This window comes from Leptidea sinapis, chromosome Z, assembly GCF_905404315.1.
Source record: "Leptidea sinapis chromosome Z, ilLepSina1.1, whole genome shotgun sequence".
Lineage (NCBI taxonomy): Eukaryota > Metazoa > Arthropoda > Insecta > Lepidoptera > Pieridae > Leptidea > Leptidea sinapis.
This window is the reverse complement of record NC_066312.1, coordinates 31,851,430-31,871,193: the sequence shown is the minus strand read 5'-3', so window position 1 is coordinate 31,871,193 and position 19,764 is coordinate 31,851,430. Positions and strand designations below refer to the sequence as shown.

General features: G+C 35.9%; 1 protein-coding gene across 1 annotated transcript in view; it reads right to left on the bottom strand.

Moving 5' to 3' along the window:
* The window catches only part of LOC126978624 (ras-related C3 botulinum toxin substrate 1), a 58,054-nt gene that overhangs the window by 5,252 nt on the left and 33,038 nt on the right, over positions 1 to 19,764 (bottom strand). The window contains exons 2-5 of the mRNA XM_050827603.1: positions 10,698 to 10,769; positions 5,841 to 6,021; positions 4,160 to 4,294; positions 1,175 to 1,339 (exon numbers count right to left, since the gene is read on the bottom strand). Of these exons, the coding sequence (XP_050683560.1) occupies positions 1,184 to 1,339; positions 4,160 to 4,294; positions 5,841 to 6,021; positions 10,698 to 10,769 (544 nt within the window). The 3' untranslated portion in view covers positions 1,175 to 1,183. The remainder of the gene's footprint in view (positions 1 to 1,174; positions 1,340 to 4,159; positions 4,295 to 5,840; positions 6,022 to 10,697; positions 10,770 to 19,764) is intronic.

Genomic DNA, 19,764 nt, shown 5'->3' with positions numbered 1-19,764 from the left:
GATTATAACTTGATTATGGATACAATCCATAATCTAGCCGGCATCCGGTGCAAAGGACTCCTCCTGTAAACACCGTAAATACAAGATTCCATACAAAAGTTACACTGACAAGTGTCCGCGTCAACAAAATAAACATATACCGACATAGCCAAAATGATTGCGAAGCTGAAGTGGCAGTGGGCAGGGCACATAGTTCGACGAACAGATGGCAGATGGGGCAGTAAAGTCCTCGAATGGCGACTACGTACCGGAAGAAGCAGTGTTGGTAGGCTCCCCACAAGATGGACTGACGATTTGGTAAAGATCGCCGGAATACGTCGAATGAGGGCAGCGCTGGACCGATCGTCATGGAAATATTTGGGGGAGGCCTTTGTCCAGCAGTGGACGTATTCCGCTGCTGATGATGATGATAAGCTACCGTAAGGTTCAGATAAGGTTGTACACATACCTTAATCACACGATGATTTTAGCCCCCTATGCCTTTATTTAAATATATATTTTAAGTTGCTTACACTTACACTTTTTCGTAATACGCCTATGACGATGACATACCTGTATGGAAATCTCACGCTTAACGATAAAAACACGTAATATTCGACTGAGCCCCTGTCATACTAGTAAAATTTCGTGACTTTTTCTTAAGCAACTCCCCACCCCTTCTATTTTGCGTGATTAATAGACAATCCCTAATACCATCCGATTTGCTAAAAATCTTTATTTAAATCGACCTCAAAATTCGTTGCACAACTGTTGGTTGGGTTGTACGTGGAAGAAAGCTTCTTGAAAATTGCATTTTGAATGATAATGACGTTATAAGAAATATCTAAAGGATATTCCATTTCTGTTTTGACTTTTAATTTGTGTAGTGTGAGGCTGGAATTCAGAATCAGTTCATTTAGCACAACACTCCCCATGGTGGATACATGGTTAAGGAATTATATTATAAGGCTCTTCAATAATACTAATTGGCTGGGACAAAAATCACAAACAGCCCTAAATCAGAAACAATTAGTCATGTGACTGAATAATAAAAAGGACTAAAACAGAAACAATTAGTCTTGTGATTTAATTATAAAATGGACTAAATCAGAAACAATTAGTCTTGTGATTGAATTATAAAATGGACTAAAACATTATCACTTAGTTTGCGATTGAATAATAAAATGGGCCTTACCTTCTTCCTTTACAAAATGCTACACTTTCGCTTACACTTGATGGGCGGCGGCGGGATGAGGACAGCTCGGATCGCTTCATCGAACACCGTCTTGAGGCCCTTCTGAGTGAGCGCCGAGCACTCTAAGTAACGAACAGCGCCGACCTCCTTTGCCATGCTCAGGCCCTGAAAATTATTCGCATAGGTTTACCACCGCGTAACTAATTTAAGGTTATTTAGAGCCAGATTTTAATTCGGTCAAAGCTGGACTTCCGACCAGCGGCTCTGGCGTCAGTGCAGTGGTTGCAGTGATATTAACGCAGCGATAGAGCGATATTATTATACAGTACTGAAATGAAGCGATATATATAGTCAGACCTGCTCGTCCCTGGCGTGTATCCGTTCTTGTACGTGGATGTATGTCTGGTGAAGCACATGCAATGGTAGTATAAAAATGCTCAGGCTCATTTTCAGTGTACGTAATTCTATGGGAAATGTTTGAACTTTTAATCCTGAACACCTAAGAGACCTCAACATTTTATTATTTTCTCATCAAGTCTTTTGCAACGATATATTATGGGGGTCTGTACCTATTGTACCTAAATTGCCAACGCCGTCTTTATGCTTTATATATATTATATCGATAACGATAGTGGCGCTCGGCAATAGCGGTCGTGCCATATTTGGACAAGCTCTATCGCGTAGTACTGCGATCGCATGTGGTTTTGATATTATATCAATAATAATATAAAAATGGACCGTAATAATCAATGACGGTCTATACACATATAAGGACATATCATTCGCAGTCTAATAGCGGAACGGCAAAAATGTGCTTAAAGACAATGTAAGTACGGTTTTCTCCTTAGTCGTTTGTCAACTGTCACTGCCCAAATCAACTCTGAACTGAATAAATGTATTACATTGCTGCTTATTGAACAAGAATATTTTAAACAACTGCAAAAAATGCGGCTTTTTCGAGATATAGCCAATGACGTTCTATTGGACATATCATTCGCAGTGTGATAGCGGAGCGGCAAAAGTGTGCTTAAAGACATGGTAAGCACAGCTTTCTCCTTAGTCGTGTGTCAACCGTCATTGTCCAAATTAATCTGAACTCAATCAATGTATTACATTGCTGCTTATTGAACAAGAATATTTTAAACAACTGCAGAAAATGCGGCAATTTATAGATATAGCCAATGACATTCTATATATACATATTATGGACATATCATTCGCAGTTTGATAGCGGAGCGGCAAAAGTGTGCTTAAAGATATGGTAAGCACAGTTTTCTCCTTAGTCGTGTGTCAACTGTCACTGTCCAAATCAAATCTGAACTGAATAAATGTATTACATTGCTGCGGAAATTTATAGATATAGCCAATGACGTTCTATATATATAGTCGCGAGCAAAAGTTTGGAATCACACACGTCGTTAGTCCTTCACTTAATCCGGGATAAATTCTTAAATACTGGCTTGATTTTAATGAATTCGGTATCAGCTTAAAGTTAAGGGTTGATCCTTTAAAATGATGTCATTTTTATGATAAGCAATTAAAAATTTATTTAGTAAGCAAGATAGCTCGGAACCCATTTCAAGTAAGTGATTCCAAAACTTTTGCTCGCGACTGTACAAATACATATGGGCATATCATTCGCAGTGATAGCGGCACGGCAAAAGTGTGCTTAAAAACGTTTAAAATATGACGAGGTAGCAAAGACAGCTACACTAGTATGAACTGTGTTTCAGTTGTCAGTGACTTCCTCGATTCCAGATATAATTACACACCGCTTGTTGCAGAAAGCATCATTAAAGTTAATTTTTCATTCAATACAATACCGTCTTTTTCATTTTGACAGTCAAAGAAAGCAAGTGACATAACGAAACATTAACTTTAAGGATGCTTCTGCAATAAGCGTTTAGTCAAATCAAATTCTTAAAATTAAATATAATTACTATACTGTCTAAAGCTTAACACAAAAGTGAAATTAAAATAAAAGTATAACTTCTAAGAATGGGTGTGTATATGTATGTGTGGGTGTGTAAGGGTGTGATAGTGTTAACGTATGTTATTATAATTGGTATGAAATGACGTTTTTATACATATGGACAAAACATTCGCAGCCTGATAGCGGAACGGCAAAAGTGTACTTAAGACATTGTAAGCGAACTGTTCTCGCAAAGTGTGCAATAAAAAAGTGCCCAAATAATAATTGTATTTTGTGTACATTCATGCCCATAAAGTATGATAAAAACTTTTACAACATTAAAAGTATTGAAATCTCTTTCGAGAGTAAATATATTTTGTAATTTTTTCAAATTGATGTCACACACAAAAGTCCAATTAGCCATATTAATAATTTTACAAAAGCTGTCATACCAAGACATGTTGGTGTCTTGCCAAATAGATACCCTGGAAAAGATGTCTATGTCTCAAAGACAAAATTTAATAAATTAAATTTATTTCAGGGAACTCAACATTTTAATAACCAGTTTCCCAAATTATTTTATGTAATAAAAATATAATATTTAAATAACAAACTCTCATTATACCTTACCTTATTTATCTTATTGATCCAAATACATTTAAGCGTTAAGGATTAACAAATATATGCACAAACCAATAACTACTTAACTGCTACTCCACTGTTTTAATCTGGTTCTAAATTCAAGATACGCAGCTTAAACTGAAAAAGTGTTTACATTACTGCCTATTGACCAAACATATTTTAAACAACTGGAGTAAACACTAGCAGTTGAAGCTTATTATGGTGTCATTTGTGGCATGTCCCATATTTCGGCTTTGATTTTGTATCACGTGCATTTTCTATCAGTATAGAAACGTCATTGTTTGTATGATACTTATTAAGAGAATATAGAAATCGGCTGTATGTCTTTGACACATACTTTGAACGAGCCTCCCAATGCGTTGCTTCCAGATATACAGCAAAAAAAAAAATTGGGCGGATAAATAATTAAGTCATACAAAATATGAACATACCTGCGGATAGGTGATGGGGGCTAACTTCTTATCCTTCAGCTTCTCAATAGTGTCCTTGTCCTCGCGAAGGTCCACCTTGGTACCGACCAGGATGATGGGCGTCATGGGGCAGTGATGCCGCACCTCCGGGTACCACTGAGAATTAACACAAAACATTGAATACGCTGAAATTAAAGTTAAATATAGCAAATACTAAACAATTTGCTATTTTTAAAAGTGATAATTCTCACTTCATGATGACTTCTGATTAATTATACAAATTGAATTTGTAATCAAAATTTTTTAATGACGGGTTTTCTCTCTCTCTTAATCTAAATCTCGGTTTATGTCCGAGCGCTCTTATAAATTGAGCCAACCGTTCGATTACGCATGGGTCGTAAGTTTTGGTATATCTTGTTCAACTATAAAGTAGAGATGGAGCTTTAGATGGAGCCACAATCCAGTAGAGGTCGCGGGTTCGAGTCCCGCATCGTTTATAAATTTGATTTGTATAGCAATAACTATCAGTTCGTTCAGAAATTGGGAAGTTTGCTTATTTTAAAATACACAAACTCTTTGGGATCATGTAGCTTATGTGTCAAAATGACGAGCGCATTTGTGACGCCTCAGAGAATGAAAGGGACTATCAGGAATCCTGGCACTGCATTGTATTGGGCAGGACGCCCTGAAAAACAACAACTTGACTATGATTGGACTCAGCTAGGCCAATGCTTAGATAATTTATACGGCCAGATAGAGCCTCTTGCTGAATGCAATGCATGACAAAAGGTCAGGTTTCTTACTTTGTGTGCATAACAGCTAAGTCTTACACCGTTAACCATTCGCCGCTATTTTTTTCGAATTGTTCACAGCTGCCATAGTCTATCTGGACGTATAAATTAAATCTAAGGATCAATGACATGGGGAATCAGTTGATCAACAAATATAAACGCATTTTTTTTATATACTTTATCGTATCAAAACGAATTGTTGCACTAAATATATCAATAGATAAAGAGCTTTGGTCAAAAGTCGCAATTTATTTCGACTCAATTTATATAAAACATGATAAAACTAAAGGCACATATATACACACAAATAATACCTGAAAATAATAGCATAAAAAAGAAGTGCGGTAAAGAGATACTAGGCCCCTAATGCGTTAAAAAAGTACTATTATCAATAAAATAATTGCATCGGTTGATGGCTGACAAAAGAAAAAGACTAAAACAGACTGCATATTGTTGGAAATAAGAAAGAAAGATAAAGTAAGAATAACAAACATGAGCAAGAAAACCAAAATGGATAGTATAGAAACATGAAACAGTTAAACAGCTAAAATGGCGTCTGACAGGACAAGTGATTCGAAGCAAAATGATAAATGGACAAAAGATATTGTAGAGTTCCCGAGATATAAAAAAAGAAATAGAGGGAGACAAACGATACGATGGGAAGATGATTTCAAAAAGATTGCTGGACCAACATGGAGAAGAACAAATTACGACAGGAAAATGTGGAAAAATCTCGAGGGGGGGCCTATGTCGGCGGACAAGCGAGCGATGAATAAACTAAATAAATGTTATAAATTAGGTGAAATATAAACATAATCAATAAATATAAGTTGTGGCATACCTTAAGAATGTATCGTATTTAGTTTGTTTGCAATAAAGGCTTCATTCATTAATCATGTGTGTTAGCTCACCTTAGCACGAACGTTCTCGAAGGAGGCGGGATTGACCAGCGAGAAACATATGAGGAAGACGTCCGTCTGCGGGTACGACAAGGGTCGGAGTCGATCGTAGTCCTCCTGGCCCGCCGTGTCCCAGAGTCCCAGGTTGATGGGCTTGCCGTCCACCATCACGTTCGCCGAGTAGTTGTCGAACCTGAAAACGACAACGAAATGATGTAATTATTATATAAAAAAAATACAATTAGGTGTTATTTTGTAGAAATCCGTAACTATCCAAACGTTGTGAGTTTTTTTAAGTGTTCTTAAGTTCCTCTAAGATTTGTCTATAAGCAATTCAACGTGTTTCGCGTCTACACGAGGAATTCTCAGGACTCAGTCTCGTGCTAGCTTCAATCTTAGCGGGATTTACACACTTAAGAAAACATACATTTCTACGTAATTATTATGCCGATTAGGTGTGAGAGCTGAAACAAAGTAGGTTTGTAGCCAAATGCAATTGCCAAACTCTTCAGCCGCAACATGAGTATTGGGCAATTGATAGGAAACTTAGATCATTTATACGTCTAGATGGACTGTGACAGCTGTGAAAACGTCGAAAAAAGATTGAGTTTGACAGTTAACCTCTATTTTGAGTAATGCACTAACACACAAGTGACATACAAATAGCTAGTGTAAGACGTAGCTTGTCACGAACAGTAAAGTAAGTAGTAGTAAGACCTGGCCTGTTTTCATCGGTTGTCTAGCAGCAGGAGGATCTATCTAGACGTATAAATAAAATTATCTACTACTACTATACATATACAATTTACTTCTCAAGACATTATTTTGTTTCTTTATTAAGTGTCTAAAATGAGATACACTAACAATTTGCATTGCAACATCATCACATAGCGCCTAGCGGCGTGTCAAGAGTTGAGCACTCCCACGTTGACGCACTTTGACACGCGCGTAGTGAGGCTACACATATTACATCACTCAGAACAAGTGTAGCCAAGCACACCATACAAAATTGTTTTAGATTCAACTTAGTCAAATAAAAACCTAGTAAAACAATACGAAGGGCTATAAGGAAGCAGTAGAGTCACTCAGCCGTCCTATGACCCACCATGAAGTCACCAAACGGAAAAAAATAGGAATTCATCAGCATTCACTTTTGTTTGAATTCACTGATTTATACTATAGTGGACAGGGCTGCGAAATATACCCAAAGTTTATTATAAGTTACGCCAAGATTATATTCGAAAGCTTATTAATATAGTAGGCCAAGATTTCATCAGATTCTGCGGGATAGACAATAAATTGCGAAGTAGATAAAAAATAATTGGATTGCTTTTCAGTTTCCAACAACAAAGCGACCGACTTTAGTAGGTTTCCGTTTTAATATTAAAAGATCACGTATTTTCCAAGTAAAAAACGAGGTTCTACAGCATTTAGGAGTTCCAATTAACCTTAATTTGTATTAATTTAAACTTTCTATGCCCTTTCATATTACTAAACTACTCAACCGCTTTGGGCGTTTCCGTCAGATTTTCTGGGATAAGGAAGAGAGCATTGTTAGTTAGTTAGCATCTTGTATGTTAGCCTTTTGCCTAACATTTGATCCTGAAATTTTGGAGTGTTGTAGGAAGTACTACAGAAATTAATTTAGAGACGCTTTATAATTATTTTATTATTTTATAGTTCTTATAAAACCACAAATTTGACACTGAAATAAATCATAACCTTCAATTTTCTCTTCTATAAAGTACCAGACTATTAGAACAAAGAACGGTGCAGACTGATAATATTCGTCGCCCAATTTCTAAGGCACTGTGCCATACCGACTTATGAAGATCCTGCGTAGCAAAGTTTGGACTCCCAATGTTTTTGTTCTTGAGAAAACACACAGATAAGGGTAGCAAAGTGACAAATGTATATACCACTAATTAACCTAATATATGAATAAGCCAGCAAAATTACTTCACAGTCACTTAACAGCCTTGTAATGTAATTTCTAAGAGTAATTATTGAGTTTCTTGCGTATTCTTCTCAACAAACGCGGCAGCTATAACGGATATCTATAGCTTTACTTGCAGTGTTTCACCAGATATGACTGGACTGGGAGAGCAAATATAGTACTAGAATAATCGTATTGGGTACTGATGTCAATCGTATTGGGGTCGTAATCGTATAAATCAACGCCGGACACTATTCGGCGTTACTCGCTCGTTCACACGATGGACTCGGTACCCGCACGGTGAATCTATGGGATGCTAGATGAATTTGATTTTTCTTTTGATGAGAAAAAGTGACGAGAAACAACAACAATTAGTGATACGTTACTGCCCTGCAGTGCCGGTCAGGATTCTTGATTGAAACTAAAATTATGTGAGACATCAACAGTTGCTATCGTGACTTTGAAACATAACATGTTAAGTGTAACATTAAGCCAGTAATTTCAATAGCTACGACGCAATGATTGTTGCGCATTACTGCCTAGCCGTTCTGTGCAAAGAAGCACGGTCATAACTTGAATCTACTGATAAATTATTCCTTTGTTTAATAACCTAACAACAAAACAACGTTTACGTCATTGAAGTTTCAATGATAACGCTACAAACGAGTTACGTTTTGCGCGCGTCACAATTACTGCAACAGTAATGCTTCACTCTACAGCGGATATGACTCAGTTTTCTGAGAGGAACAGGTGGCTAATTAGATCATAACACTCAATTGCCTTCCGAGTGCTCATTGTATTGAAAAAGTATACAGAAATGTATTGTGCATACTCTAGCTGTTATTAGCCTACCTACCGCAGCGATCTTGTCTAAATAATAATGGCCAATTGATACATTACTTTTATGTTGAAGTGAAAAATTTACCCTGTTTTTTTAAATACTCAACGAGTCCTTGAGAATGAGTAAATATTTTATTACTATTTATGAAATATTTGATATTTAATATGCTTAACAACGATTGTAAAATAATCATCGATTTAAAAGAGTGGCCGTTGAAATTCTTGTATGTTCACGAGCTCTACTTTTTCCGAACATTTGGTAGATTCATATAAATTAAATAATTTATATAATGACCATTCAAAAGCGGCTATTTAATTAAAGTTTATTTGTCTTTATCGCAACAGAAATTTACGTCATAGGTTTCATAACTTAACAAGATAATGATTGGTATTGTTGAGTATATCTTGCCAGTTAGACCGGTCGGCCAGGGCACAAATCAATTCCCACGAGCTCACACCGTGGGCGGTAGCGAGCTATCGAACCTATCATGACAGGTCACCGCTGATCACTTTACGTAACATGCAACAGCTTCGGCGAAATTTAGATCTTAAAATATATACAGTACTATTTGTCAGGGCAGTCTTCTAGCAGAAAATCTTGAGCCTGCCGCAGGTGTAAATCTTCAAGTTATTACAGAGGGTAAACCCCTTTTTTTTTGCTAACGTGACTGGATGATTTCGATTTACGAGTTTATGGCCATTAAGAGTAGATAAGACATTAGCGGCGAATTGACACGATTAATTTTTAAAAACATTGATTATTTGGTCTTTCGCGTTTGCGAATGCGGTAACATAACATTTCGTCTCACAAGTAGGGTTACCAGTTTGTCCGGAAATGAGTCTTTACGAGAAAAAAATCTAAACGAAATCAAATAAAATATCCGGACTTTTATCGAAATGTCAGGCTTTTAGTCAGAACCTTTCAAATTACTTAATGGTAACCCTGCTCACAGGTGACAATAGATCACCATCTTCATATCTAACTGCGGAAACTCTTTAACAACCTGCACACTATAACTATCAAAATATTACATTTCATCGGTCAGTCTTTTTTAACTACACTGCTGTTTTTATAAATACATATTATGGCGATTAATTCTCATTATTAGAATAAACTAGAACATTTTAGCGAGCTTTATAGAGAAAAGATATCTAGGTATATTTGCTTCGATCTTTTTGTCATCTCTCCGCCGATATGTTTGCCACCATTTTATATCTTTACTTTTATAGATATATTTTAAAACATATTTTGGAAATAAAGTTTACAATTAATATGTAATTATTATTCTCGATGCACATGTCTTTCAAGCTAAATTATGTATAGTAAATAGTGTGCTTCATAAAAAATGCAAATTGATAAAAAATACAGATGATAAATGGCAAGACTAATCTATAATTTGCTTCGACGTAATATTTGAATACGCAACAATTTACCTACTATAATAGTCACAGGTTGTAAAGTTCTTTGTCGCATTCTGATATCTCGTAAATCGATTATTTTTAAGACGAAGCATTTCACCAATAAGAAAGCACACTCAAAATTTTTTAGAATTGAAATTTATATAAAAATATTTTTATTATAACCAAAAATGTGCGCGACTTCCAGCGCAGATTTATTTTATTGGCGATATGTAATTAATTTTCAAATAATTTTAACAAGAGCTATTTCCCAGTAAAAAACCGATAAGAAAAGATGGAAAACATGCAAATACATATTATAGTGTAAATTTGCAAGACTATAGTCCGACAACTTAATGCGCGACCGTTCCACGGGGTGACAGACGGTGGAGGGGACGGGGTACTAAAAAATCAGCGGGTAGCGGGTTACGGCAGTTTCACGCGTTGCTCTTTCCCGCAACACCACCCGCTACCCGCTGACATCTTGTCTCGGACTATAGAGAATACGAAATTGACTGAATACAGAAGACTGTTATGTGTTCGCTTGGGTGATATTCGAAGTTCGATTGATGTCTAACCGACTGCGCCTACATGCTGTGCTGCGGGACTGGTTGATGTTTTGGACAGAGACACGTGTCACGTAAAATCAGGTACATGTCTGTTGGTTAACATAATAATATTATAAATTAACTTACACGGTGGGTATGTATTCTCCTGGGAAAGCGTTTGTGGTGTAGCTGATGAGAAGGCATGTTTTACCCACGGCTCTGAAAAAAAAAATTACACAAATTATTATACTGTTTTAAATAAATACATCTAGAATACAATTGCGCTTTTAAACTCAAATAATATCCATGTTTTTGATGAGCAGATAAAAAAATCTCATTTTATATCAATTTCACTTTGAAAGTATTTGGTGAGTGTAATATTTATGAAACGTACAGAAATTTACACTTTCGAGGCTAACATAAACAAATCATAGTTCTAAAAACTATAAAAACACGCTTAAATAGAAAACAAACCTAAAAAGAACAATATAATTTTCATCAAGTTAACTTAATTAAGAAATCGTGCGATTAAAAAAATTTGTAAAAAAGCGAGTTAAGAATAATTGGACAGACTATTTAATCTCAATAGAATAAATAGTCAATAAAAGCGGGACAGACTATTAAAATTATTTCAATTTCATTATTCTTCGATAAGTTTACGAGGTTTCAATTCAATGCAATGTTTTTAGTGGGCGAAAAATTCCGTTACATTCAAACAAACGTACCAAGTCAACAAAAGCTGTACAGGCTGTATAGTAAGTACTCTGGTATAAAAAGGAAAAGTCGTCCCCCGCAGCAAGGAAGAGGGATATTACTCAAGTTAACACATAAATTGTGGAGATACCGAGTACGTGAGCTTTATTATGTGCGATAAATTACATTTAGACCGTCTCCACTCCCTGGAATAATGCCCTCGGATTGCGATATACTTTCATCAATCTAAATGTAATAATATGTGGGAACTCTAATATTCTTCATTCAATTGTACGTTACAATAAATTTATTTGTCACTTCTACTGACGGATGTGTCGGTAGTAGGTTCGCGTTCGAAATTTAAAAGAGAATTGTAATAAGAAGAATGAGAATAAAAGACTTCCCAACTCGATTTAACCGAGTAGTGGGCATAACATTGTTCCTGGTGTTAACATTATTATATTCACAGTTTCTAGCAAATTACCTATTGTGCCTATGAAAAAACATAACATTATCATATCATTCTTTATATATTTAGATTTTCCTTGCGCACTCGTTTACTACGCTATTGTTACATCTGGCCCATACTTCTAGACGGCTGTGTAGAGGCGTGGACTATTAAAGAAGACCTCAGGAAACGTATAGAAGTTTTCGAAATGTGGGCATATAGACGTATGTTTGCGATTAGTTGGACTCACAAGTTCATGAATATGGAAGTTCGGCGGCGCGTCAATAAAAAACGCGAACTCATGCAAACCAAAGACGAAGTAATGTCGCATATTTGGCGCACATGGTTAGGCACGAGAGGTAGGAACTCCAACAAATCATCACGATGGGAAAAGTTGCCGGAAGAAGAGGCGTAGGTCGCACAAAAAAGTCTTAACTTCGCAACATCCCGGCAGAACTATTTCGCCTCGCGACGAACAAAGTTGAATTTACAAAGCTGACTGCCAACCTTCGCTAGTTGGAGAGACATGCGAAGAAGAGGAAGAAGATATATTTAGATGAATTGACGACGTCACAAGGATGGCCGCCTGACCCATTCTTAACGCGCAGCCCGGGTGATACGATCAACCCAGTACATTAACTACTCGAAATCTAGTTGTCAGCCGCAAGCTGGTATCTGTATATCCTGCTCCATAATTTAACTTTAAAACAGCGTCAAAAGTACTACTTATAAAATACTATAATATACAATATGGGTATTTATTATCGTGGAGGTTAGTATAAACGGTCAAAATGTTAAAATAAATTGTACTGTCATCGGTATGGATTTTTAGGAAAATAGGACGTATTCAAGCTGGTGAAAACTAAGTTGAAAGATTCCGTTAAAACAGGCCAGGTTTATTTCTAAAGTGTATGTGACAATTTACGTGTTACAAAAAATACAGATACATCTTTAAGCACAAACCAGACAGAGATAGTGAGATAAAAATAAGGACACAAGGATGTCTCCTTAAACAGATTCACTGTGTATATCTAATATTTAAAATTGCACTTAAAATGTACCTGATATCAAACAACCAGTGAACAAAATTCTGAAAAGTCACCTGGTGTTAAGTGATCACCGCCACCCACATTCTCTTGCAACACCAGAGGAATCACAAGAGCGTTGCCGGCCTTTAAGGAAGGTGTACGCTCTTTTTTTGAAATGTCTTATCGTCCCGGAAACACCGCACAAGGAAGCTCATTCCACAGCTTTGTAGTACGTGGAATAAAGCTCCTTGAAAACCGCACTGTGGAGGACCGCCACACATCCAGATGGTGGGGATGATATCCTAACTTGTGGCGTGTCGTGCGAAAGTGGAATAATAAATAAATCTGACATAATTCAATTGTAGACGTTGTTAGAATCTAGAAGAAATTTGATGATTTCCAACTGTTCACGTACTGCTATTATTATATGTTTTATTCCGAATTTAAAACATATCTACATCATTATATTATGAGTTTTGGAGAACAAACAATCGGCACGTATCAGTATTTAGTGTTTCATAAAAATACATGATAGTTTTAGGTCCTCATACTGTAAGAGATTTTGTATTGATAGATACCAGAAAAATATTATACGGTATCATAATGATGTAATACATAACACATTTGACCGTTGATATCAAAAGCCCTTTTAACGCGTCTAGAGTCTAGACTACGATCACAGTGGGAGCATTATACCCAATTACGTTAATAATTCTACACTCGTCTCGGCTATACAGTGTCCTGTCCATGAATAATAATATTATCAATATTATAATGCAAAGATTATTTAAATTAGATAATATGATGAATGAAATAGTTTCTGTAATAGACTTTGATACGAAAATAACCAAGTTACTACTTATTCGGCTATGCTTCTCATAGCAATATAAGATGGTGGTCCGGTTTATTGATTTGTTTATTATTATGAATATATAAGGAAAGGTTATTTATTAATAAAATCTTTTATTGATTATAAAATATATGGTATTCTTAGTTACAATTTATTCTTGAATATGAACATTATTAGTATAGTTAGTTTATTTCATTGTATAAGAGTAAGAATTGGTTAGAGATTGAGAAGAGGAGCCTGCCTATCTCTGTCGTATGCGAGATAAAGGGAAGCCAGACAGACTGGCGCCGTAACGCGTTACGTTACGAAGCCGTTTACCCTACCATATGAAGTTGTAACTTAAAAACCTCCTCTAAAAAGTATTTGGTCTCAGGGGACCGCGTTAGTATTACTTTACCAGTAGGAGGCTCCTTTGCACAGGATGCCGGCTAGATTATGGATACCACAACGGCGTCTATTTCTGCTGTGAAGCAGTAATGTGTAAACATAACTGTGTTTCGGTCTGAAGGACGCCGTAGCTAGTGAAATTTCTGGGCAAATGAGACTTAACATCTTATGTCTCTAGGTGACGAGCGCAATTGTAGTGCCGCTCGAAATTTTAGTAAGTAAGTACTTACGTAACCTCTACAATGTACATAATTTGACTCAAGTAAATTTCTACTGACAATGAACCCCAAAGGCAAATGACCTACAGAAGATAACTATTAACGAAGATAACAAAGCGAATGCTATTGAAACACGACGCACAAAAGAGTAAGTTATTTCAGGATAGATTAACAAACATGACATATTGGTTATAGAGTTGGATTTTACTTATTGGAAGGAGAATAAGAAATAGGTCGCTTGCTCAACAAGCAGACGAATGTATGAGAGTTGTTTTTTTTTAATTCTCAATATTCATACAGGCTGTCTTTTCAATATACCATTAGTATTGCCAGAAATCGTAAGGTACATACCGTTAGTTGTTTACAAAAACATGTTTTTCTTGTTACTACAATGTATGTTCCACATCATTCTAGAAAGATCTAATAACATTATCTACGTTAAAGCATTATCAACGTTTCCATCTCGAGGTATATGCTTTTACAACATGGTCCTAGAAAATGTTTGAAACAAATGTATTAGGAAATTTAAAAGAATTGTTAATAAACGTAAAAAGGCAATTATTTTCTCAAAATTGATTCCTTTAGAATTATTTTTGATGTCATTTCTAATATACTAGATACATTAGTTGTGATAAAAGTTACTATAACATAAATTATTTTCTTAATGATACCACACACTGGGAGTGGAGCTAACATCCTCAGGCTATTTAATTATAAATGTTTATTGTACGATATTCCATAGTAAATTGTAACGAAATTTAAAAAGAGCCCGCCGTGTTTCTTGCGCCTGTTCTTCTCAGGTCAGAGGAATACTATTTCGAATGGTTGGTAGTTTTTGACGTTCAAGTTATTTAAATCCTATTTTGAATAAAACTATTTTAACTTGAATTAGATCTCTGGTACCTCACTGTTCTCTTCTGCTAAATCTTTTGAATCAATATTCATTGCTACAATAATTAGCAGGTTTCTTTTACATTATGTTGGTTGCAAGTTGGTTTGGGTGCTGTCGTATGAGCTTGTGGTCTGCTACTTCCTTCTTTATAGTTTTATTATTTAGTTCCCTACGTAGACGGTCGTTTTTAATGTACCGTGAACACTTACGGCCGTTTTCATTAACCTATCTACCCTTAGTTGAAGTTACGGATACATTGCTGTCACCGTGTAATGACAAGATCTTATCTATCCATAGTTATGTCCAATATAGTTATAGTACAATGCTATCTGTCAATAGGTTATTGAAATGTAAGTAAGCGTAAAAGGATAGATTTGTCTACGTCTAATAAGTTAACCCTAGTCACCTAACCTTTGTATGTACCCCTCTATGCCTAACCATTCGTCGATTCGACGAATATTTTAAGAAAATGGTTATTAACAGCAAATTGCGGTATTACAATTAGAACAGTAACTTTTGGTCCTACGCCTTTTTTTTATTATAAGAACAAAGCCCACAAACTTTTCTTTCTCTTGATTTCTAGTGGTTTTGATGGTAGAAGATGAGTACTAGATGTAGATGGGGCTGCAGTTGAGGTTTCTACCTTGTTGGCACCCAGCAAATCTTCAATATTTTACTTTATGTGCGTTGGCATTGTACGTATTTCCAATCTAATTTTCAGCCAATTTTAATTTTCTACAAGTTGTGAATGTAACTTCTTCATAATATCACGACGAGTCATAGTGGTTTATCCAACTCGAATAATATTCATTGCCGCTGCTCTTCTTGACGTACGCCCTTTGCTTGTGGCCCAAACATGACGGTTCCGGCTGCGGATGTTACTTTGCGATAATGTTAGCATGAAACCTCCACAGGTATTAACCTGTGGAAGTTACTTCTGAAACGGGCAGTGACTGGCTCTGACACGACCTGATCCAACTGACCAGCTGCAGAAGACTCCTCCTTCATAATCAGATGGGTCGTCTTGGAGGTCACTTTGTATATCATCATTTTCCAAATTATCTTCTACTTCACTGTCAGTAATACTAATATATTCCGAAATATCTTTTTCTTGCAACAAACGCGTCATTTCTTCATCAGATAGTCTTACAGCCATAGCAAAAGAACTGTAAAATAAATTGCACATATTTTAATCCCAATATAACACAAACCCGAACTATTCGTTGAAACGACGAGTAAAATGGCCATATTTTGTAAAATAGAATACTTACCTGTTTAACACGTCTTTCCGACGGTAGTTTGGGGCAAGAAATGAGTTGGTTTGAGGCAACAAGACTGTACACCCGCGCAATATAAAGAGACAGACATATTTGTATCTCGTATTCGTCGAAACGACGAAGGTTAGGCGTCTAGGGTTAAACTAAGGACAGATACGTTATTGAAAACTGCCGTTAATAATTCGATAGTAGATTAAAGGCACAAAATTAAAGAGCCAATTGTAGATGCTAGTAGAAAAAAGTTTAATAAGAGAGGTATGTCAAAAGAACGCAGTCAACTCGATGACAGTTTCAGGTCTGCAATCTATGTTTGCCTCTCTGGAACTGGTATCAGTAAATGCATTAATTAATAGACAACAGGAATTCAATTAAATAAAAAATGATCAGAAATTATTTTAAGTTTCATTGATATAGATAAATGCGGTTGAAGACATAACGAAGCGACGTCTCTACGCAACGCTAAGCAATCTAGCCGAGCATCGGGGTCCGCAACAATTTGAGCAGCTCTGCATTGCACGCGGTCAAATGGTTAGAGCTTCTATTTGAGTACAAATAATATGAAAATAACTTCATCTGTTTGTCCCTTATCCTTTATCCGTTCGTTAGTATTTCGCGGCTAAACTGCTCAAACGATTTTAATTAAATTTAGTAGTGATATGTCACTACTAAATTTGACAGACTATGGTCTGAGGTAAAGGTACACCCATAAATTCTTAAATGTTCCAATTCATCAAACGCGTGGATTCCAAATAGAACCGCACTGTGGAAGGCATTTGCAAAAACTAGCCGTTAATGCTGCTTCATTAAAGTCGTATCACCCGAAAAATACTTAAAAAAATATCACTAACACCCAAACTGTCCTTAAGTCTATCCCGACTTTAACCTACAAATACTAACGACCAAACACGACGCATATACACGCACATGGGCAAAACGTTCTAGAATATAATGGAAAAAAGAATTTCATAAACATTTCGACCGTTATCAGTTGAGGGCTCGGATAAGAACAATCGTTCAATCAATACAACTGACTCATGCACTATCCCAGTTCGAAATCGTAAAGTGATCCGTAACCAATGAGTCAGAGACCGATGAAAACAAATATTCAATTCATAATGGCGGTTCGGGTTTCCGGATCAATTTAAATTGTTTCTGACTTCTGCATTAACCAACTTTCAAATCCGTGTTTGGTTGGCGCAAAATGTAATTCGATGAAATGGAATTCTCATTATTTAGAAAAATCTATTGCGGAACTATCTACACTTTTAACTACGGTAGATAGATAGTTCCAAAGTTCAGATTAAGACAGAGAGATCATAGTGCTGCAAAAGCAAGAACTCTTTGAGACTTTACAGTATTTCAAAGTTGGAAAATATGCTACATGTTAGAACTTAAGGGTTTGGAAAACACTATAATAATTTATCAGCGTAACAGCAGTCATTGATTGTACCAATAACAGTAATAAGTAACGTGTACAGGAACAATTAAAGGAACGGAACGCAATTTTTTACAGTTGTCATCTATCTGTCGTCATATATTATAATCTAAATAATCCATATGAATATGATCTATCACTTAGACAAGATCGTGTATTTAAATATAAACAATGTCTAAAGATTGTTGAACGCTACAGAACAGAAAGACACAAATTTGTATGTTTAACTTTTTTGTTATAACACAGTGATAGTCCATCAATTGTCATAAAATCATTCATGCAACTGTTAAGTGCAAAGTGGGTCATAAATAAATTTTGTCGATGGTACCTATCGTATTCTCGCGAACATTCGACGTAACAATAATAATTTTACCGTAAATGGAAATAATCTGATAGTAATAAGATAGTTCGCCGTTCAACACAGACGATATAATTACATTTATGTTGCACCGCAACCCGCATTCTGCTAAACTATCAATCATGCCCAATGACATTCTATACATCATATAGAGCAGACAAATCACGTTGTATAAAAAACAAAGCCGAAATATGGAACATGCCACAAATTACACCATAGTAAGCTTCGACCGCTATATCTATACATTGCCGCATTTACGCCAGTTTTTTAAAATATTCTTGGTAAATAAGCAGCAATGGATATTATTTCTTCAGTTCAGGTTACTTATGTTGAATTTAGATCCCGATTTGGACAGTGACACAGAAAAGAGAACAGTGTGCTTACTTTGTCTTTAAGCACATTCTTGCCGTTCCACTATCAGACTCCGCATAATATGTCCTTATACTATGTGTATAGAACGTCATTAATCATGCCACTCTGACCGAGAAGTAGCCATTGATTACAGACCATACACAGTCCAATTTCCAGACCCTCAATTTACCGTTTTTCTTTTATTATTAGTTATCTTAAGCTGGCCGTTTTCATAGCATCTACGATCTGATCAACCTTTGCCAAAATTTCCATTAACATTCGCCTTATTCATTTGGACAACTACTAAAAGTTACAATACAAAATTAAAAGACATAATAACTAATTTGCCGTAAGACGTAAACATAGTCATAATTGAAGATCCAAACATAATCCTAAATATAAATCAATAAGCGTGGGCACGACGACTTACTTCTGAAGGTTGTGGTTAGGTCATCGATGGGAAAAATCATTCCGCACAATACGTTACTACCAACATAACATGGGTATGTGTGTGTACTTCTTAATGTATTATTGTGCCAACGAAGTCTCAACGAAGACATTAAAATACGAGTTTATATGAACCTTTTACAAGGACGAAGTAACACCGATATACCTCCTGGTAATTTAATATAAATAATAACCGGCACTGCTAGTCGTGGCTGTACACCTATTGTTGTTTGAGATCCGATGGTAAATTGTATTTTGTATACAATACTTATGGTCTATGGTGCACTGAAGCATTTTCCTTACGCCAGACATTTCAACCGTCTTCGTAATCGCGACCTGTCTTTAGTTATTTATGTCCACGTTACCCATACATAAATCTTCTTGGCTGAAAATCTATTGTTGTTTGAGATCCGATGGTAAATTACAATTTGTATACAATACTTATGGTGTACGGTGAATTTAAGCATTTTGTTTATGAAAGCCATTTCAACGCTTGCATTGCGACCTGTCTTTAGTTATTTGTGTTCACGATTCCTTTACATAAATCTGGCATATAATTAGTAGGCAAAATTTATCTGAGTCTGAAAACAGTCGCAACTAAACTTTATATTTTCATAAATAAAATGTAATTTCGTTATTAAGGCAAATTGACTCAATTGTAAGTAACAAATAACCGGTTTGTATATAGAAGAAAACGTTATAAGTAATCATGCTAACGACCGTGAGAAGGGCAGGGAGGTAGATGTATAAGTTACGAACGTCGCAAAATCACGGCTTCGCGGGAGAAGTGCGTTGTTATAAATAACTCTCGACTCTCGTAACATTGTGCA